The following is a 23283-nucleotide window of genomic DNA, read 5'->3' on the forward strand; positions in this document are numbered from 1 at the left end:
TTTTCATTAATAAAACAAGTCCAAACTGTCAGTTGTGGGCCAACATACTAAGCCTTCGTTACACTGAATACAAAACTTTTACTGTAATGAATCTAACCAGGAGCCTCATTTAGAGTAAGTGCAGAACATTGTCTGTGCTATTCAGGGGCTTCATAACACACCCATACATGCACATACACACACACAGTACACACAGTGAGAGGAGCCAGAGGAGATAAGACAGAATTGATGGCGACTCCAGAAATAGCACCTTGAGGATCCTCACCTCGACCAATCAGGATGTCTGACTCACACACTCACACCAGCCCCCGCCTCCTCTGCCTCTCTGTTTGTTGCTCTTTGCTCTCTCCTTCCACCTCACCCTCTATCACCTATGTTCTCCCTCTCTTGTGGGATGATGACTCATAAACACTTAAATCCCAATTTAAATAGCTGGAGGGACGGTGGTGGTGGTGGGGGGTGGCCAACTCAATTAGATCACTGTTCAGCTGGGGGGTCGTTTATAATGGCTTTATGTAACTTTGTTTGATAGGAAAGGGGGAGAGCCGATGCCTGAATGAAGAAAAGTGCTAAATCCCATACTAAAAGTTACGTCATTGTTTTTTCTACAACCGTCGCATCAGTCATCTCCCTCTCTCACTTGAAATTCTTTACAGGGATTAATATTTTTTAAAGTTGATAGGTAAAAATAATCAAGCTGCATTAGGAGTAAAACAGCTAAAAAATGACAATAAAGAATCACTACACTCCAGCCAATTTGTCTGATTTGACCAACAAGATGTATGTAAGTCAAACTGATGCAAAAAGTTATTATTGACACACTTCAAGTATTATTTTATTGTTTTTGACATGTTTGATGAGAATAATTTTGATTGACAAGACAGGATTAAAGAGATGCAGAACCTTCCCAATTCTCATTCAAACAGCCTTCATTGAAGCCTATATTATTTCTGTCATTTACCAGAAATTGCATACATACGTACAAACATTCTTTAATTGACTTAGTAAGTGTGATTTGGTTTATCTTTACAAAGTAGCACTTTCACAGTTCTGAAGTAATACTGTAATAGTGGGTAATATCTGGGGCTAAGAAAGAAGAGTAATGTTAGTATTACCGAGGTGTGTGTGTGTGTGTGTGTGTGTGTGTGTGTGTGTGGGGGGGGGGGGGGGGGGGGGGGGCATATTCCAGTTATAATTGTGTAACAGTTATTTGTTGATTAAAAAACAATGACTAATATCATGGTATTACTAAACTATAACCTGGTAAAAGTTTGGTGGACATTTCCTCCCAAAAGGAGGCTGCAAACCTGTGGATGCCAAACACAGAGCTACAGTAACTGTGGTAGTTACTGTGTAGTAATTATTATTATTATTTTACTTTAATAAAGTGAAACCATAGGGCACAGTTATTCATTATTAGGTTTGATTACTGTATGTTTCCAGATTACACACGTGTATTTGGCTTCTTATTACAGTATACTGCTTATACTGAACTATTTCCCGATTATTACTTGAGTAATACCATCACATTACTTCATTATATATTATTATGAGCGTATGAGCAACCATGTTACATTGTTATTACTAAAATATTACCCCACTATTACCCTATTACTTAGATATTACACTAACTTTGTTAGTTCAATAAATATTACTGCACTATTAGCCCATTATCCCAGAACTGTAAAGTTCTACTAATTAAACTTACCATTCATATTATATTCACATACATTATTACACACACAGCTCATTGTGCTCATTTAAATTAATTTAAAATTAATTATTAATTAAATTGAAACAGAGAAAAATACAATAAATACAAAGACATCTTTAAAAAGTAACAACTAAGACAATCACACATGTTAAAAAATATATATATGGATTTAAACATTAAATTTATATCTTTTAATGTTCCTGCATTACTCACTACAGTGTATAATTAAACAACAAAGAAGCCAAAGATGTAACAATATGTTTTACTAGAGTATTTATTTTGGTCTTATGCAGACATAACTGGTTTTAAAAAATATACCTGACATGTTCCTTTGTGTGTGTTGTGTGTCTGTATTTGACATAATCTAGCAGTCAGCCTTTCAAAGCATCTACTACCTGCTCAGGACAATATTCTTTTCAATGCACAAGGCCATCTAATGAAACATCTGTGTTTGCAGTCAAGTCTTTTTCTTTGCTCTGCCACCTTTTTTTATTATTGTTTTGTGTGTCGACTGTACTGCAAAAGTTTTGCTTTCTATTCTTTATTTCGATTCTCTTTATTTTCCCTTTTCTATCCATCTGCCGTGGCATCTGTGAGACTGGCAATTATTTTTCCTTTTCGTCAAACTTTGATTCATTTTCCACCTCATCATCTTCTCTGCTGACCCCTCCATTCACCTATCTCTCCCCTTTGCAGACTCGTAGTAGTTTTCCCCGCTTACACCTTCTTCCTGGTTACTGTTGCTACTGCTACTTCTGCCATTATCGTTCTCCTTTGTCTAATTATCTGTCTGAGTCTCCCCTGGGTCACTGCTGTTTTCTCTATCTTTCTCTTCCTCTCCTGTGTCTACATCATTATTTTGGTCATTACTGATATTCTCCATGTTTCCATCATTGGTATCTTTCTTCTCTTCTTCCACATTTGTCTCTTGCTCATCCTTTTTACCCTCAGAAGATGAGTGGCTTCTCTCCTCTATCTTTTCACTGTTCTGGGTCTCATCACTGTTGCTGGTGCTGGTCTCCTGCTCTTCACTCTTAACCTCCTGCTCGGCCTCATCTGTGACCTCCTCCTTGATTTCTCCTTTTATCTCCTCCTCCTTCTCCTCAGGTGCAACTGCTTCTTCCTCTCTTTCATTATTTTGCTCATCAGTTTCCCCATTATCTTCTACCCCCTCTTTTTCATCATTTGCTTCCTGGTTTTCCTGCTCTTCTTTGTTGGCCACAGTTTCTTCTTCTTCTGTGTTTTCAGGAGCAGCCTCTTCATTCTCTCCTACTTCTTTGCTGTTCTCCTCTGTGGTTTTTACACCATCATCTGCAGGTTGCTGTAATGCAATAACAGGAGTACCTTATACCTCTAAATATTTTAACAGGCACACAGTATAATTGAATTGTTCACAATAATTCTCCCTGTGAACTCAGCAAGAAAGTGACTGTGAGTAAGTAGAACTTGAAAATCTAATGGAGCCAAAGCATAATTGTTTTTTTCCAAGACGATTTTTATAGAAGTTAATGAATATGCAACAACATGCTAAATATATCTATATCTATATCTATATCTATATCTATATATATATATATATAGAGAGAGAGAGAGAGAGAGAAAGAGAGAGAGAGAGAGCAGGAACAAACAATAGTCTAAAGCACTTTGTGTTTATACCTCTTCAGCTGGCTGTTCACCAGGGGTTTGGTTGTCATCAGTGTCATCAGTTGTAACATCAGTGTTAACATCAGTGTTAACATCAGTGGTAACATCAGTGGTAACATCGGTGGTAACATCAGTGTTAACATCGGTGTTAACATCGGTGGTAACATCGGTGGTAACATCAGTGTTAACATCAGTGTTAACATCGGTGGTAACATCGGTGGTAACATCAGTGGTAACGTCAGTGGTAACATCGGTGGTAACATCAGTGGTAACATCAGTCTTAGAATCAGTGTTAGCATCAGTGTTAACATCATCAGTCTTTAGTTCCAAGTCATCTAGGAAAAAGAGAAAAAGCAGTGGCATTTTAACTGGGAACAATGATTGTTGTTTCCAAGTTAAACAAACAAACAAAAAACAATTTTGAGTGTGAAAACTATTGACACTATATTTCACTGTGATATTATGACACAGAAATTCAGGTTAGGTCATTTATGGACTTGTCAGGGGCAACATCCATGAAGTTAGTGTTATCTTACACACATAAAGAAAAAATTTAACAATGAGGCAACAGATTTCTATTAACTGCCTTAATAACATTAATAATATATTAAGAGAAAACAAAATAAAAAACCAGATAAAGTAGAAAAAAGTAATTTGCAGCACTGTGCATGCCTTTAATAGAATACAAGATAAGCCATGCATTGGTTCATTCAGATTAATATAATTCTATCTTTCCCTGTAAATTCATCATACCATCAAATTATTTTTCATTCCCTAGTGACATTTTGCAGTTTAAATATTCCTTTATGTACTCATTACTTTTCAAAACCATAAAGCCTAAATTTCTCAGTCAGAGCCCATTACATCATTTTAGAAATCCATAACATCTATATAAATACAAGAGATTTTATTCTTCCTCCACTAAGTGACTTGGTGAAATTATAGAGCTTTTATTTGCCATTTGTTTCAGGCCTGAACAAGTATAACACAACAGTGACACCTGCTGGTAAAGATTTCAAGTTCAGCATTTCAGGGAAGTAAACAACTTCCTTAGACAATGGAAATGCTTTTAGAGGCCAGTAATTTTACAGACTCGTTGTGGCAGGTGGGTGGATGTTCAATGTTGTCGGAATACAATGTCACATTAGATGACTGTAGTATTCATCATATTTTTTACTATCACACAAGAAGAATCTTCTTATTAATTAGAAGCATATTAATTTAGATGCAGTTTTATCTTTTGTTTTGCTCTTACAATAGCTTCCTCTGCACATATAGTACCCACCATATTCACATATAAAAATAACCCAGTCCAGTTAAAAGGATTAATTCAGGTCCACAGTCCCACTGCTGTTGTTTATAAATGGCACTGTTTTTGATGTTGAAGTAGGCTGGACAATGTGAGAGAATGTACTAATGTGTACTAATGTAAATCACGTACTCTCACAATGTACACAATGTGCAAAACAGACCTAATAATTAGCACTGTAAGTTTGCACTATGGTGTAAAATAAAGAAAATAAAGGGGAATGATGAGTTTTAATAAGAGACAATTTTTTCTTCTGTTGCAAGAAAAATTCTTCCACTTGCCCCCAGAGGAAACACCTGTCATCACTGCGAATCCTGCTTTTTAAAATAAAGAAATCATACCATAAGTCAATGCCAGCTACACACTCATTTCCATTTAAGCAATCAGCTCAGCAATGCAGGTTTGCTGGAGTGCAAAATGATTACAGGAATTTTCAGTTTTCATGTGAGCATGTGCACCAAATGCTTGGCAGTAATTAACCTTAAATATCATAAGAGGAATACAACTATACGCTCTGATAAACAACATAATTACACACTTGTTTTGAAACACTGGATGCAACTGAAATTTCCAATCAGAAATAAGTGGCAAAAGAGTGGGGGGAAAAAAAGAACAGTGTAATTAATGTCTTTAATATCAGTTTCTCTTTCTACACATACGAGTTAGAGAAGAAAAATGACTTGGGTAGAGATTAGAAGAGTTTAGGGAGACATATAATGCATTTCAAATGCAAAACTGATTGAAGTTTAGCTATGGTGGGAGATGAAACGCCATGGTAATAATAATGGACCTCTTTAAGAATATTTTATGGAAATCACCAGCATTCATTAATGCTGGGGTCCGAAAGATTGAGTGTAAGCAGTAAGCAGTGGATGAGCCACTATGACTCTAAACATCTTAACACGATTTGGGGATGAAGCACAGGCTCATGAAAATGCTAAATCAAATTAAATACAATATTTAGAAGCTCCCCCTCTTGCTTTTCATTAAATCCAGTAGATGTGGGTTCTGGCATTGCAAGTCATTGGACAGATTTGTGCATGTGTGCAAATGTGAGTATATGCCTGTCTATCACACACACACACACACAGACACACACACACACACACACAAACACACACACACACAATCTCTCTCTCTTAGTTATATATCATTGGTTCACAAACACAGACACAGCACATCCAGCACATTTCAGAGGCAATGCTACATCTCATCGATCAGTGTGAGATAAAACGTGTATGAAACTTTAAGTGGATGTAATTACTCATGTAAATGACTCTGGCTGCCATTCTTATGAAAGGTAAAGATATAAATGACTGTTGTTTCAGAGAAATGTAATAAAAAACACAACTGAACAGGACGTCATAGCAGGTAGTGAACTACAAGAACCTCCCACTCCCTAACAAGCAAACACACACACACACACGTTCTGCTTGCCTTGCTGCTGTAAAATTGTGGTTTTAGGCGACTTTGTAATCTCTGTCTTCACACCTCAGCTAAACACTAACACAGTGTTGCATTTCTTTGATCTCCACTTGATGTGGTCATACAATTTTCTAAACCTTAGAACACTGAGGGAATCTAGTGTGCTATTTGGACAAGTAAGGAGAAAGTAAATACAATTCCATGAAATATGCATGAACTGTATTAATCGACTTAATTATTAAAACAACAATATGTGTTATGGAGCAGAAGCAACCTCCTGTGTTTCAGTCTGCTCAGATGAACCCTAAACCTGAACTACACTGTCAACACACGGCCTCAGAAGATTCTTGTTTTATTCAAGTCCTGGCACAGTATAAGCAAACAGATACACCTTCTCATCTTGTCTACAGGAGATAAGGGATTATTGCCAATCTTCTCTTGTTTACAGAGTTGTAATGGTGGGTTGGAGCTCAGCAGGGCAGTGGAAAATTAACCAACAGCTTTTCTTTTGTCGGACAAAAAGCATAACTGTTGTTCTAATGGAACATAGGAAAAGAAGAAAATGTTTATGTGTATTACATCAGTGTTTTCTCTCCTCCACTGAACAGTTGGAGTGGGCAAATCTGCCTTGCAGAGATGTGTGGGGTCTAATATCATGTTTAAAAGCTTTTCCACTCTTACAGGAAGCATTTCTGAGTAAAAGCCATACACTGCAATCAAGTTCTTAACTCCACAGGAAATCTGTAGCAGACCAGGGTATGGATACATTTTTTTTCCCCTTGCAAATGGAACCACAAATAGGTTTATTGAAGATGTATGTTGCTTTCATCGGCCATGAAGTCACTCTGCTGGAGAAACCCGCTGTTTTTACTGGTGCGCAAATCATTTTCTTCTAGCTTTCTTGCAAGTTGTTATATAATTTCTGCAGTATTTCAGTGGTTTGACCTATACTGAGAAGACTGACCTGGCTAAGGGTTCTCCTAGTGTTGGGACAAGGCTAGAAAGCCATATTAGGGTTTTCAAAGAGTGCTTTGAATCCCAAAAATATGATGTATATTTTAATATGAATTAGAGGAAAACAAATGATCTTTGCCTTGTTTGTATTGTTTTTTGGGGGGTACAGTGTGTTCATGCTTCCCAAAAATGGTAAAGCCATTGACATGTCCTCTACAAACCAATTCTACCATCACCACAACAGCTCTATTATAGATTTTGTTTTCTGGCTTTGGGGGAAGCTTTTCTAATGACTGAGTTGCATTATGGAAAATTAAGAGGCCTTTCTAGAGTGACTGGGACTCGTGAGTCATGGGTTGTTGGTTTGGTTCCCAACTTTTCATGTCACATTGAACACACTGAAGTGCTGCAATTTTTTATAATTTCTTTGTAATGTGACTTGTCTGACTACACAAACTACATGAAGGTGTAAGCTATTAACCTGTGGTTAGGAAGATATATGACCACTCTGGAATTTATCATAGTATATCTAACGTATAACATCCTTTAAATTAAGGATTCCATTCTCCATGTTTCTAAGATGTATTAGAAAAATTTAATATATTATTACTTAAGTGAACTTTTTCAGGAGAAAATTCCTCTTTCATAGAGCCTTGTGCTTATATAGATAGCTTTGACATTAAATCAGAGAAACGCTCTGCTTAGGAATGTAGCAGTCAGACAGACAGAGTAATATTTATAAAGGTCATGGCTTCAGTTAAACATTTTAATAATTCATGGAGTTTGTTCTCTCTTGTTTTTATCACAGTTGCCTGAAATGTTACAATACAGGATCTTCATTAGATGAGGTTCTATTCAGAATGGCCTCTGTCATATCAATGGAATATGAACAGATATTAAAAGTGGATTTCTTTTCTTCTAAACATGCACATACACTGTGCAAAAATGCAGCTACTTGCTATGCACAACCTTAACCAATAACTTTAGTAACATTAAACATAGCTGGAAATTTGATATTTAAACCAAAATGTCTTAAAATCCAAAATAATTGTGATTAATCCTGTGAAGTCTGCATTGTGCTGATTATTATTAGTTTTTTAATCTTTGGAACTTTCTGAAATAATCGTTGTCCCGTCAATTATTCAGACAAAAACTGACAAATGAAATTTGATAATGAACACTGATCAGCTGCAGCATCAATACTGGTGGTCTTAATAATGTCATAGAGGACAAGGGTCAGCATGGCCACTGCAGCTGCACAGCCCCATGTGCATCAAATATGAGGATATGTAATATTGTGACATGCACAAATTCAATACTAGCATTATTCACCACTACAAGTACCACTTCGAGTCTTTTGCTTTAAGTAAAATTACTAATCATATAATTCATATTTTACCTGACGTACAAAAGTAAAGATTAGTAAAACATTGTATGTTAAACAGTATTGATTATGGTAATCATGGTAAAACATCTAGAACAATTAATAAAAATTTAAGGATAAGAGATCAGTGTTGATAAAGGTGAAAATGATTTTAACAACTTTTTTTGCTGTGAGGTGGCTAAAGCATAATGATACATCAGCATTTATTATTTCAAAATATTTCTTATTAAAAATTCTATATATATTAAAACTACTCTGTGGTATTAATGTTGTGGCTAATTGGTATGTACATTATTTGATGATCAATAAGTATCTTGCTCTGGTTACAGAGAAAGTTATGTGAAAGTTGTTTTAGTGTCTCTGACTGGTCATGCAGATGCTGGTGCTTCTATAACAACTACTCCAGGTGTGTATCTACCAGTTTAACCTCAAATAAGTCCTAAGTCCTCAAAGCAGACTAGATTAGAAAGTGACAGACATTAAGGAAATTAGTGTCATTGAAAGTGTCACATGTTACCTTAACCCTATACTTTTCATGTCACAGCCAGCGCTGTTGTATGTCACAGCTGAAACACTTGTTAGCAGATTAATGCAGCAGATTAGTACAGCTACCCTGCTTTTTAATCCAGTAATCCTGCATCAAAGGGTCACGAAGAACCTTTTTCTGCCGCAGTGAAAAAGGGGAGATGAAAGGACGGAAAAAAACGAGAGAGGGATAAGGAAGGATGGCTGTGTTGTTTGAAATCTGACATGCAAGTGTGCACGTTACACAGGCAAGCACACAGTGCACACATCCTCAAAACATGGTTGTTCACAAACCACACTTTTTAAAAAACTTGGCAAGGAAAAAAAAACTTTCTTTAAATGTTGCCGTCTCTCATCCTTTGGTGCTTAGCGTCTTTTTTTGAGACAGGCACATGATTTAAGACACACATTTTTTGTGTACATATCTCCCACCTCCTAGGGCTGTTTTGAACCCTATTTCATTCTTCTGACAGGCATTATAGATACATATGCTTAAAAGGTCTAATTCCCCAAGGCAGCGTCACATTTTATGACACCAGAAGCCGAAGGTTGATCTGGTTGGAGGTGTTGTGCATGTGCAAAGGCACACATACATACAGACATGCTCAAATATGCAGCAGTCTTCACTTCTTTTATGTTCAGCTTGTAAATAACAAGAATGTTTCCATTTAATTTTTTTTCCTTGAAAAATGTTTTGACTCAAAAACTTCCTTGACTCAAAGAAGTCCCTTTAAGAGAAATAACAGGAATAAGCATTATGTGAATCCATCACGGACCATAAATTGAATTGCACCTGCTGCAGTACAATCAAAGATGAGGCCACACAAGGAATGAAAAGTAAGCGGCAGGCTATTCAGAACATTTTGTGCCCTTGAGGCTTAAGTGGCAGAACTTGGAGCTCATCATCTCTAGACTTGGAGAAATTAAACAAAAGGTATAGAAACATTACTGCATTGCCATTTCTTTTAGATGTTCTTAAGCTTGGGGGGATTTTAATTTTGATGTTACTATAACGAGTCCACGCTACCTATAAAAATCCTAATAATTAACTCTGCATGTGCAAACTGTGTAGTTTGGATTATACAACAACCAATTATACCACTGTGCCCTGTGATAGCTGACTCAGCTGACTTATAAATATACTGTATATTTTTAAAATAGAGCTCACAGATATCATATTAATGCCCCCAAAATATATTTTCATAGGGAAATCAGTATTTTAGCATAATAGACAGTATTTGCCTATATCTACAATATAATCGCCTCCTACTGTGTTGTTATCCTTTAGTTATGTGAACATTACATGCTCTATGGTGACTGCATTCTTGCCACAATTGATCAGCTAATCATTTGAATCAACTTCGCTCATTCATTCCCTTCCCTCTCTCTCCATACATTGCTTTATTATTAAGTTTTATAGCTGCACTGTGTCTTCAGCAAGGGGTAGAGCCAAGTAAAATTCTGCTTTGATTACTCTAAATGGAGACATTATCCAAATGAAAGGCAATTATCCAAACCCCACCCACCTATCTACCCTTGAATATCTCTCCGAGACACTTTTCCCACCTAGTGCCCCTGCTTCACCGTCCCAGTCTATTCACATTTACTATTTGATTCCACTTGTGCTCATTCTTTCTCACTTTCTTCTCATAATGATCTTCTCTCTTCATCAACTCAGCCTTTTTTCAAAGGCCTTTGTGATGAGTGAGGGAATGGCTCCCCTGTCAAGAGAGAAAACTAGAAAGGACAGCAGGGATGGAAGAAGGCAGAAGAATAAAAATCATACCATGAAGCAACGATGTGATTTGGTTTGTAAAGATATGTAAGATGTAACAAGAATGCATGAAAAAACACAAAGACATAAAAAGACTGATACTGTCTCTTCTTTGATTAGCAACAACTGCTAACAGACTATAAACATGGATTGAACATGGATCTGTTTTTTTCTTTTTTCTTTAAAAAAAGCACTATCCTGATTAAAATAAGCTACTATAAAGTATAAATCTTCTGGCTGAACCATATGACAGGCAATGTGTCTTGCTGGTTGGGGATTTTAAGCCAAATGTCTTTTTTATAGTAAGTTCAAATTCATTTCATGACCTTTGCTGCATGACTTGCCACACTGCCCCCCCCCCCCCCCTTTTTTTTTTTCATTGCTGTCACTCATCACTGTGTTTACTTTTTAAGTCAAAAGCTTTACAATACACCAGACACAAGCTGCTGGAGCTATTCTCAGTCTGGCTCCTAGTAGCTGATAGACAGTGAGTAATGGGGACTGGCCTACTGACACACACACACACACACACACACACACACACACGCACACAAACTAACCTCCCTGTCACAACAGAGTTAGCAAAGAACAGAGGGAGAATCTCAAGTTGCTGTTTCATTGTTACATCTCCTCCCAACAAATACATTTATAATAATATGATGCCTTCATAATAATGTTTTGTTTTCTTTTCAGTGTTACACAAACAGATATGGGTTTTATGCTGTGTTCTTCTCATAGGTTTGGGCTGTGCTCTTTTTGACCACCACATGATGTGTTTACCTCATGTACAGCCAATGTAAAATAAAAATACCACAAAAAAAAAAATACTTAATACTATGGATAACTTAATAAAAGTGAGATGAGTGTGGTGATCTTACTGAGAAGCTTAGGTTGAGAAACTAAATTTACCTCCTCTAGGAATTCAAGGTTTTTTTTGGTTTGGTTTGGTTTCTTTCTTTTTTAAACACCAGGGGCAGTGACGGTTTGTGCTCAAGTTTGCTTTCTAGAGATCAAATGGACATTTATGCATTTACTTGCTTTGGGAGAAATACTGAATGAAAAGATAAAAGATGCCTTTCAAACTCCTGAAGCTGCCGAATGTTATAGAAAGTCTATTCAGCACCTTGGACAGAGACAGACTCCAGCTGCCCTGCAGTGACTGCATTACTTACACTATACCTTGCTACTACTAAGTAATAAGGAAACACAATGTTTCTTGTAAACATGATGGCATTTTGCAAATGCTTTATAGGTCAAATACTGAAGGGTGCATGAAAATGTGATATGCCCTCTAAGCTATTCAAACCATCTTCCAATGTCTGATCTCGTTTTCCGAGCTGTTTGTCTGTTAATTTAATCTTTGGTCAATGTCACCCAAGGGGGACCAATAATGCAACATGCTTTTCTGTGCCTTTAATATGACATGTCACACAATCTGATGTACAGAGGATTTTGAGGGTGACATTACACACACAGACACACACAACGACTCACACATATCCACACATGCACACACACACATTCCACATTCCTCTCTTTTGATGCAAAATGCCAGCTCCCCTGAACCACAGACCCAATTCTCCACGCTCCTTTAGGCTTCTGCTGTCAACTCTCCTGCCAGAGGACAAAGCAGGCGACATCTATCATAAGCCACAAGATGACGTAATGTGGTTCGTACCGCAGCAGGCGCTACAATAAGGTCAGCAGCAGTCTGCAGAAGATTTAAAAACCTGTTTGCTGGTGTTGTTTTAAATTCTATTTTACATTGTTACAACCTTTCATAGAAAACATCTTTTAGGGTCCAACAAATACAACACATCCTGTCTAAATTAATGCTAGCGGCCAATGAGTACATGTGTATAGTTTAACTGGAGATACAGAGTTTCTGTATGGATTTAGAGTAGACTGATCACAGGTCTAAGAGATGATGTAATGGCTTTCTTGTAATAGTGGCAAATGTCATCATCCTAGACCTAATTTAAGTATTTCTTACTACATGTTTCTGCAGAGCAACAGCGCCACTGTGTGGACATCCAAGGTCGGAACAAGTTACATAAGATTTCAAAGACCATGCATTACATCATATGTTATTGTATAATATGACTCTAAGTTTGTGCCACAGGTTATGAAAATGATTTAGAGGAGAGCTACATACATACATACATACATACATACATAAAGAATACATTCATTTCATCATGGATTTCTAAACAACAACACACACATACGCACAAGCTCTCTTGCACACACTAATACTGTTATGTTTAAGAATACAACCAGTTAAAGATAACAATAAAATTTGTTACCTCCCTTTTTATAATTTCTGTACGCTAATTCCACTGATCTGAAAAAAAGCAATTACAACTCTTGATAATATATTAGCTTATTATCATTATAAGGTGAGCTAGTCAACTAATTAAAAAGAGATTTTATAATACCGCTGCATTGTTATTCATTTTTTTTGTTTTGTTTTTAACAAAGCTCTGTTTTATAAAGAGCAATACCAACAACAACAACAACAACAAAAAAAACCCACTACGTTTAAAGGTGTAAAAGTACTATTTCCAATTTGCTGACCTTGAATTTAAGATTTCAGTGCTGCGCTATGCATTACCATTGTCCATTGAGTTGCCGAGGATCACGCTTTGTCCACTTCTTCTCTTCCTGAGGGAGATGAGTCTGGCCTGAGAGATCTCTCTGACAATGGAGACAAGGTGCTCCTTGTTATTGCCATTGTCAATTGTAGGAGAAGCCTTGGAGTCTTCATCTCTGCTGTCACTGCACTGAGACTTGGACTTAGTCTTGGAAGGGGTTGTCTAATGAGTTAATGAAAAATGTGTGAAAACAAAGAATGGCAGGTGAATATGTACAAAATATCGGATACATATTTATACTGAGTTGGAGACCAAAGATTGTGATCTGGTCAGCTGGTCAGGGTTTGTAATCTAAAATATCAAAATAATGCATGCAAACAGCACATGCAATTCTTACATGTCCATTTTGCTTGGAGAATCTGTAGATAGGTGGCAGAGAGTACGCTTTCATTCTGTAGACCAAACAAACAAAATTAGCCAGGTAATTTTGCAAATCTGAAAATAAAAAAACAACAAAACTGATAAATATTTTTGAACATTTAATATTTAAAATTTTATTTTTTAACGACGGATATAACCAAAAAATATTAGACCGTGTAATTTAAATAGTAAGTGTTTAAGCTTTTGAAATGTTAAAAGAAACAGTATACTTTTATGTATTTCTGTGTAAACTAGACACAGTATTCTCACAGTATTATTAAATTACCCAAACTCCTTAAAACCCACAATTTTACATTTTTATGTGAAATACCAATAAAAGGTATCACTACTCAGTCCTCTTATGTTAAATTAATATATAAACAAATTCTGCTCAATATAGTGTAATACAAAGTCAGACTCTATTATGGTATCATTTTTCAGACATTAGAAAATACAGGTCTTCTAAAGAATGCGTTTCTCAATATATTCAAAAGACATTTATAAAGGTTGTTAATTGTACATTATACTACGATATACTACTATACTGTAGTACTTACCCATTAACCCTCCTACTCCCTCTGGGTTTGGTGAAGAGAAGGTCACTGTACATTAGCTTCTTAAACTTTTCTCTTCCCACAGCCACATAAAGCTGACCACTCTCCAGCTGAGTCCCATCAGTCACCTGATGGCCTTCATAGGTGTAGAGACTGATAAACAGACATACAGAGAAAAGCCTCATGATTCCCCTCATGTAATGTGATGTTCCTATGTTGCTGAATGCCTTCTGTTTAATTAAGTCACTGGTCATTTATTACATCATCAGATTCACTAACAAACATGTCTGTATATGTGTGTTACATATTGCACAAGAAGAACCTGGGTCTATATTAACATAAATGTCTCGAATAAGTTTTTTCATTTATAAAATGTATGCAGCTGCTAGATAATCAAATGACATCATCCACTCTAATAGAGGAACGTGTGGTGCATCTGTCATGTGTTGTTTTTTGTGTCAGCTGTTAACAACTATAGAATATACAGCACAGAAATTAAGTCAGAATGTAGAAAGACAATTACTGTCAATTGATTGATTCACATTTTTTAATGTGGTACCTTCGAACACCTCCCAGGATTCTCAAACCCATCTTATCTGTGATCACTTCGAGAACCCTGTCAAACTGGCTTAGCATCCTCTGGTGGATCAATATCCTCATTGCAGGGTTCAAGACGTCACCATTTGCTACCACACTTTGTAAAGAAAATGCGCAAAGTTACAAACACTCACAACATTGATTTTGTCTGGTCAAGTGTGAATTTCTTATTGTAGTTGTTTGCTTATCTGTTAAATAATCTGCAGTCTGTGATGGTGCCTGCTAGGTGGGTGTATATATTAGGTACTGACAGCCGTAAACATAAAAGTACAGTATACTGTCAGGTATTTTTTGCCAACAAAATCAATAGTTTCTGATTTTGGTGTATGATTGTAACATAACTGGTTTTAGACAGTGATAATGAACTTACAATATTGTGCATGGCTCCTTGATGGGTTTCAGAAACCGAGCGGACACAGTGATTCGATTCTGAGGCAGTGGTCTAGCCTAGAAAAGGGAGATGAAAATTAAGGGAATATGTGTTTACAGCATAGTATGTGAAACACACAGCTGCCTATGCACATCACATGATGGCAGTCTGTTAAAGTTCACATCCGTCACCAAGACCTAGCTAGACCTAGGTTCCTAATGCGGTAGTTATACTGTTCTCCCAGATTGGTGGGGCAGTGCAGCAAGTGGAAACGTAGTAAGAATAATCAATCTTGCCAATGCCTGTGGATGAAAATTGCATCAGCTCTTGTTGAATTCATTTTTGAACAAAAATGTTCAGCCTAAATTTTAAATATCTACTCATTAACTAAATTGAGCAGTTCAGACTTTAGTAAAGCAAGTGTTGCTAGAAAACATCTATAGCACTCTCCAGACAATGGTAATGAACTTTGAAAATATAGCATAACTTCCAATATTTAAAATTTTATCGGGTCAACATATACAAATGGACAGTTTAGATTAATATTTGTCTGCATACAAGAAGAAATATGTGTGTTGCAGTTCACAGTATATATACCAATTAGAACGAGAGGTTCAGTCAGATTTCAACATTATTGGCATTTTTTAATTTGAGGTAAACTGTGTTATTTTTAGATGTAATATAAAATCCTTTCAGCATTTATTAAGCTGCAGATCATGCATGTGGACTATAGTTCATATTATTCATTCTTCACTATAAAAGGGTCATAATAGCAAGTAAACATGAACTTTGTCTGTTGTTTGCTGCATTTAATAATATTATTCCATAACGTTAACAAAGCCACTCACTGTTTTTAATCACACCCTAGACTTTGTCCTTAAATACGACACTAAACTGATAATTTAACTGTACATCCTCATAATTCTATTTTGTCTGACCATTTTCTAATACCATTCGAATTTACAATAATGGACTATACGGCAGTTAGAAATAAAAATTCCACTATAGCAGATGCTTAAATGAAAATGCTGTGAACAAATTTAAAGAAACGATTCTTTCATCTTTTGCTTCAACATGTTCTAATACAATGGAGAGTAGCCACCTTAACTTTACTCCTGTACAAGTTGATGAGCTTGTTGGTAACTCTGCAACCTCACTACGTACAATCCTCGATACTGTTGCCCCTCTGAAAAAGAAGGCTGTAAACCAGAAGAGCTGATCTCCATGGTATAGTTCACAAACTCAAAACTTAAAGCAGACAACAAGAGAGTTAGAAAGGAAGTTGCGTTCCACTTATTTAGAGAAAATCCATTTAGCCTGGAAAAAATGTACAAAAAAGTCCTCTGTTACACCAGCACAGCATATTATTCATCACTAATCGAGGACAATAAGAACAACCCCCGGTTTCTTTTCAGCACTGTAGCCAGGCTGACTAAGAGTCACAGTTCTGTTGAGCCTAGTATTTCCTAACTCTCATGACTTTCCTTATGAATAAAATTGTAGTTATTTGTGAAAGAATTCACCAGATCCTCCCCACAAATATTACAGAGAGATATTTATGTAAAACAGTGTTAGAATCATCATAAAGGCCCCAAACCATCTTACACTAATTTTTACCCATCAATGGGTAAAGCAGTCTAACTTCAACTATTACCTCATCTAAAGTAACAAGCTGTCTGCTTGACCATTTTCCAACTAGACTTCTCAAGGAAGCTTTACCCTTAATAGACACGTTCATATTAGATGTCATTCATCTATCTATTGAAACAGACTATGTACCACAGGCCTATAAGGTAGCTGTAATCAACCACTACTTAAAATATCCTATTTTGACCCAGGTGTTTTAGCTGTAATTGTCTCTCTCCCTTTCTATCTCTCTCTCTTTCTGTCCCATTCTGCAGGTGTCCACGGCTTTGAAGCTGTGTGTCTTCCAGCGTGCAGTTACGGGTCCTACCAACCTGCCCCATGTTTTGTTGTTGCTTTTTGTAGCTCTTTTCTTTTCTCTCTCCACTTTCCACTCACCCCAACCGGTCAAGGCAGATGGACGCCTAGCCTGAGCCTGGTTCTGCTGGAAGTTTCTTCCGTTAAAGGGAGTTTTTTCCACTGCACTGTTGCCTAGTGCTTGCTCAGGGGGGATTTGTTGGAGTTTTGGGTAGTCTTGACTTTATACTGTAAAGTGCCTTTATATGACTTTGTTATGAATTGGCTTTATATAAATAAAGTTGAATTGAATTGGTTCAGTTTGCAACACAACTGTAACACCTGGCAGTAGTGGATGACAACATTTCTTGACATCGAATCCCTTTGTAAGCACTTGTTTGTTTGAAGTAACCAGTGCCTTTTGTCATATGTGAAACTCAGCTGAGTAAGCACCTTAGCAAGAACTGGACAATGGTTGAACTTGAACAACTAGTGAATAATGTGTACTGTATGGTAAAAATCAACATTATTTCATACATACTTCCATACTGTATGTAATAGCTAATAAAACTTAATGGAAAATGCTTTGGCCATTTACTGTATGCAATATATTGAATGATCTAAAGGACATGCAGCATTTCTGGGTTCTGAAAATACTGAGCTATGAATGTTTTAAAAACTTGTTTGGAGATCAGTGGGTCCAGATGGGATTTAAAGAAGTTCCCGGTGGAGTCTCCAAACAACAACTTTGGGTATTTTTGCTTTAGGGACCAGAGCTACCACTGGGGCCTGTATTGATAATTTAGTCAGTGAGGACAACATTTAAGCCAACACCAGCTCCTAAATATAGCTGGACATGTCAGGGCAGTCAACAAAGCAACTACAGTAATCCTCTAGAGCCAGAAATGCTGGAAGATTCAGAGGCACTACATCACTAATAATGCCAAAATTGTTTATTCTTATCCAATGCTGAACAATATTTTCACTTTTTAAAATTGTTTTTCTACATCATTTCTATTTTTGTTGTGAAAACAAGATTGTGTGGCACTGCCCTCAAGCCAAGGTGACTGATCTATTCTGGCTCCTACTTCTGTAAAAGCAAAAGAATGAGATCTGCGATAATTTGAAATTGTGAGGCTGCAAAGCGTGAGCCCTTCAGGTCCAGTGCCCTAATACCTGGTAACCCACCGTGACTCTAAGACTGGGATTTGTATCCTATGAAAGAAAGCGATATGGGAGGAGGTATGTTAAAAGTCTTCTGGGTTTTGTTAAGGCAACCTGGTAACAGAGATGTGAAGTCCAGTAGCAAAATGAAAAATGTGCATCATAAAGCACAGTTTTGAACATATTTAAATATATAACCTAATGTGATGTTTTTTAGGCGTTGAAGCATGTAACAAGGACTAAGGTACTGTACATACACAACAGCATATACTGTACTGCAAAGACTATTAAGTTGTTAAGTTTCAGTCCCATGTGTCTCGCTAAACAGTGTACAAATAATGCAGAAATTGGAATGAATTTTATTGAAATGATTCACAATTCACAAAAATGCTGCTTGTTGAAAAGATGCTATCAGAATTAACTATGCCCATTAGCCTTTATGTATAACCACAGAGACTAACATAAACCTCATAGCTAGTAACCAGACTGACAAAAGAACAAACAGAAACAACTGAGGCAAGACATGAATTAGTCTCTTCGGAGCTATTACACAGGCTAGATGTGCTTTTTATATTGACGGTGATTTTTATCGGCACAAAATCCTTTGTAATACAGTGATAAAAAGTCATCTTGGTTAATTTTATATCTTAGTACAGCACCACTTTTTAGAGATTCCTATTTTTAAGATGCAAAGAAAACATAACAAATTCCCCTTAAATGCCTCACCTGACATTTTGAACTTGATGTTTTAGACTTTTAAATAACTTTTATAAACATGTGTTAAATGTCCATCAGCCTGTTTTTATGAAGTTTTATGAAGAGGAAACATAAGCATCTAAAGCATTAGCAGCAGATTTACTGTTGCTACGCAAACATCGGTCAAATAATAGGGATTTGAATAGGTATTTTTTTGTTGCTGCAGACTAAAGTCTCGATAAATTCAGACCTGTGTCCTTAGCACTAAAGTGATGTTCTTCGTGTTGGAGGACTGTGTTGTAAGGGTGTGGTATTGCCTCAAAATGTATTATGAGTCTGCTGTAAGGGCTGCAGCAGCAAATGTAAAAATTCACAGATGAGAAGATAGAAAAGATTATTATATGAATTAATATAATATGATATTATATGCATATTTATAAGTCTATTGTGTCGATAAAGAGGATCCCTGATATATTGTTCAAACACTGTAAAAAAGGTCGATAAAGACGGCTTTGTCCTTCTTCCACAAGCATCCCTATCCCTGCCGCTGCAGCCAGTTAAGAGTTGATTATTAATCGACACAATCATGCAGGTTAAGTGGGGTAGTGAGGGTGAAGCATTGTCCTTGTAAAGTAAATTGGCTCTTTTTATGCTCACTAGGTAATCACTGCAGCACCAACAAGTCCTTGAGATGATATGTTGTTAAAAAAAAGTGCTTGTGGTTGACAAGACAAAATCAAGAGTTCCTTACTCTCTTTGTTTGATTTACATTTTATAGTGGGCAGAGCTTGAGGGACAAATTCAAAAGCAAAGAATAAGAAAGATGGGCTGCACACCTTTAGTACAGACCTTGTGTCATCCACTGCTTTTTTCTAACAATAATTAGCAAGCAGGTTTTTTTGTATATTTGGTAGTAGCACACATGAGGTGTCTAATCCATAACCAGAAAGTTCACTCTTCTTATTATTGTAACAAAATTTAACTCTCTTTTGGAAAGATGACCTTCAGTTGACTTTCAAAATAGATGAGCCTGACTTTTAGCTCCTGTTTTTTTGGCTGGGACTTCATGGCTGGTGTTTAAACATGCATTAAATGGAGGGATGATTATGATCTATAAATCAATAATTCATGGCCATTGATACAACAACAAACTTATTCCTCACAGAGAATAAAAGAGAGGAATGATAAACATAACACCTTGCCTAAATGATCTTTCTATAACCTTTCCATGGTGTTTGAGCACAGGATTGCACAAGTGATGTTCCCAAATCCTCATGTATCTTGCATTTGGTGGCAGTTTCAAATGTTGAAGAATTGGACTGAGCGAGGATATTGTAACTCAAACCCTGCCTCCAAAATGTAGCTGCCGGATGGTTTCATCCATCTCCAAAACTTCAAGTGATGAAACTTATCTGTTTTGCATCTGAAGTAATGCAAAACCTATAAGCCATTTAAACACTGAATAAAGTATTAATTTTCATGTGGCTGTGAAGACTTGATGATGATGTTCCAAGATGAAAATTAGCATAAAAGTATCTAGAACTTCTTCCACTTTGGACTGCATTTCTGTCATGCATATAACGGTACTAACTCTTTGCTAAGATGTTTTCCAGGCACCAGTGTGCAGGCACTGCCAAGAGCAGGTGAAGTGGAACCTGTGGATCTTCACTGGCAAGAGTGTATACGGATACACCCAATGCTGTGACTGATTTACAGGACTGTATAAATTATGTAAACAGGTTCCATATCTGCAAATTTTAGATGATGCCAAATATGGTAATGATTGGAATTCCAGACAGAGCTTACCAACCATGAAACCATGCCAGGGTGAGAGCGTGGCAACTCGTTTGTTGTTGCAGTTCACAGAGTGATGCAGTTAGTAAATGAGGAATCATAATTTGAGCTTCATAAATTCACTGCATTAGGATAAGGCCTGGTCTATCGCAAATACAAATCAAATTGATGATGATCGTGCTGTGCCACACGGCCAAAGCTATTACAATGCAGAGAGAATGGACAGGATATGTTGAGACACTTTACTGCATTCAACATGAACTTACCTTTTCTGACTAACATTGAAAAAAAAAGTCTTGTTTGTTTTATCAGTGCATTCTTCTTACCTGCATTGGAAGAGTCTGCAGCAATCTCTTTCTTCTGGACCCAATCTGCTGGTAGCTACAGAAAGAAATGAGAAGGCCTAAGTTAATCAATCGTATACAGCACTCGCACGTTTAGTCCACTTTGACTCTACTCATATAATCTAATATATATCTCTAGATATTAAAAAACACCGTTCTCAAAGAGCTTGGTGAAGACACTTTACAAACTCCATGGCTACAGAAAAGCTTCTCGCTCAACTGTTTCACCGCTGCATTCTGTCATTACCATGTTGCACAAATCTCATTATCTGCAGTATAAGTCGATTTATTTTTAGGTCAGGCCGTAGCAAACTTTCCTGCAGGGCTCACCTGCACCATGCTGTGACTCAGCACAGGTTCAAATCTGTTGAGTCACATAAACTTCAGGATAATGGCTCAGTCAACAGTTCCGATGCTTAGTGCTTAGTTTATGTACAGTCTTTCCAACATAACCGAGCAGCACGCCTTTCTGCAAATATTTGCTTACTGACGGTGTTAACACTGGTCCCCCACACTGAGTAAAATCCACCTAATTTCCCCGTCAGCACGTTTGGCATGTTGATTTTAATTCGACTAACCGACGGGGGCGCTGCGCCAAACACATGTTTAGAGGAAAGTCAATGAGGGAGAAACAGATTTTAAAGCACTCAAAGACTTGTTTCTAAGCATTTATTTTTATGCCAAAACTTGACTTACTCCAGCTTTTTGAATCTCTCCCGTCCAGCAGCGACGTACTGCTCCCCGCTCTGCAGACTCTCCAAACTGTCCACTTTGTGGCCTCTTCTCGGCGTGTAGATGTTTCTCACCGCTCCAAATGGAGCTTGTACGCCGCCGGTCACCTCTCTTAGCAAAGTCTCAAAGTTGGAAACCCTCTTTTGATTTATCACTATACGGCGAGCCTCGTAGTACGGATCTCCGTTTCTGAACATGAAAATGTTCTTCACGACGGGCTGCGCCAGGAAGTTTGGCTTCTCCGAGCTCATCTTCGTGCGTAAAAACCGGCTGGCGCGCGGGGAAGACAGAGATCCTTGTTATAATTAACTTACAACAGGTTGATCCCAATTGCAAGCCAAGAGCTTAGAGGCCATTATAATGACATTTAGAGCTGAGGCGAGCTGGCCAAGTGTTTAGGGTTCAGCGTGGAGCTGAGGTCAGCGTTCAGGCTACTTACAGATTCACGGAGGTTACTGAAGAAAAATTCGCGCTCGTGCATGCAACTACTGATGCAGTCCACTGTCAGAAAATCAACAATCCATAAATGTTTCAGAATCTCATAGTGCCACGGAAAATGTGCAGAGGTATTCGCTCTTCGCTGCAGGTGGTGGTGGTAAAGGCAAAACCGCTCTTTGTAGCGTCCCCCCGATGTAAGCTGAGCATCATGGGAGATCACCTGTTGGGAGGTATCTATGGGAACAGGCTGTTCTCTCACCGATTACAAGGAGCCTCGCACAGCCGCAATTAACACATAGTGAATCATTAACTAATGAGAAACAACATGTTTGCATAGTCAAATGCGCGATCTATCTGTGTACGAATCATTACAAAACGATGCACGACGAGGACCTGTGAGCAGAGTAACATTTTAGACAAATTCTAGACGAAGTAAAACCTTTTCACAGCCGAGTGAGAAAGTTAATTGGCCACCAAGAGAGCAACTGGAAACCCGGGCTACCGTTGACATCCTGAAACTGGGACAAAAAAACATGTTTGTTTTGTGCACTAATTGTACTGCACAGAGGGGAGATCTGTCCTCTACGTCCTTTTGCACAATATTGCCACATGTTCGTGTTGAAACTATCAAACGCCAGAGGAATGCATGATGTGTCTTGAGTATTGTTAGAACCGTGGTATATTTATAGTAATATTTTTTAATTATTGCTGAGTGAACGTGCTTATTATTGTTCTTCTCATTAAAAGAAGCTATTTAATAAAACTTGGTAGTTCTGGATTTTCCATTTACAGGTGGTGGCATATACATGACCTTTTGTCATTTGCTACATGGAGCTAAAAGGCTGTCACTCTCATCATTCTCATCAGCACCCGACGTGGAAATAACTACTTAATTAATAATTAATTAATAATAGTTAATAAGAATAATTCA

General features: G+C 37.2%; 1 protein-coding gene across 1 annotated transcript; it reads right to left on the reverse strand.

The window, feature by feature from the left end:
* Window positions 1-1175: 1175 nt before the first annotated feature.
* On the reverse strand, window positions 1176-22659 carry LOC137130777 (doublecortin domain-containing protein 2-like). The gene is made up of 9 exons (XM_067511319.1): window positions 21879-22659; window positions 21165-21219; window positions 15265-15341; window positions 14857-14991; window positions 14301-14450; window positions 13721-13775; window positions 13344-13545; window positions 3371-3693; window positions 1176-3035 (listed from the first exon to the last, which is right to left on the reverse strand). The coding sequence occupies exons 1-9, from the start codon at window positions 22163-22165 to the stop codon at window positions 2493-2495; spliced, it is 1827 nt and encodes a 608-aa protein (XP_067367420.1). The 5' UTR covers window positions 22166-22659; the 3' UTR covers window positions 1176-2492.
* Between the last annotated feature and the right edge of the window lie 624 nt (window positions 22660-23283).

This window comes from Channa argus, chromosome 7 (genome assembly GCF_033026475.1).
Source record: "Channa argus isolate prfri chromosome 7, Channa argus male v1.0, whole genome shotgun sequence".
In the NCBI taxonomy this organism is placed as follows: domain Eukaryota; kingdom Metazoa; phylum Chordata; class Actinopteri; order Anabantiformes; family Channidae; genus Channa; species Channa argus.

What these genes read in the sequence shown, in the direction of transcription:
- LOC137130777 (XM_067511319.1), bottom strand. Translation starts at nt 22,165, where the DNA reads ATGAGCTCGGAGAAGCCAAACTTCCTGGCGCAGCCCGTCGTGAAGAAC. An exon ending in GGGAGTAGGAGGGTTAATGG is followed by an intron (nt 13,776 to 14,300) that starts GTAAGTACTACA and finishes TTTGGTCTACAG; the next exon opens with AATGAAAGCGTACTCTCTGC. An exon ending in CGGCAACTCAATGGACAATG is followed by an intron (nt 3,694 to 13,343) that starts GTAATGCATAGC and finishes TCTTTTTCCTAG; the next exon opens with ATGACTTGGAACTAAAGACT.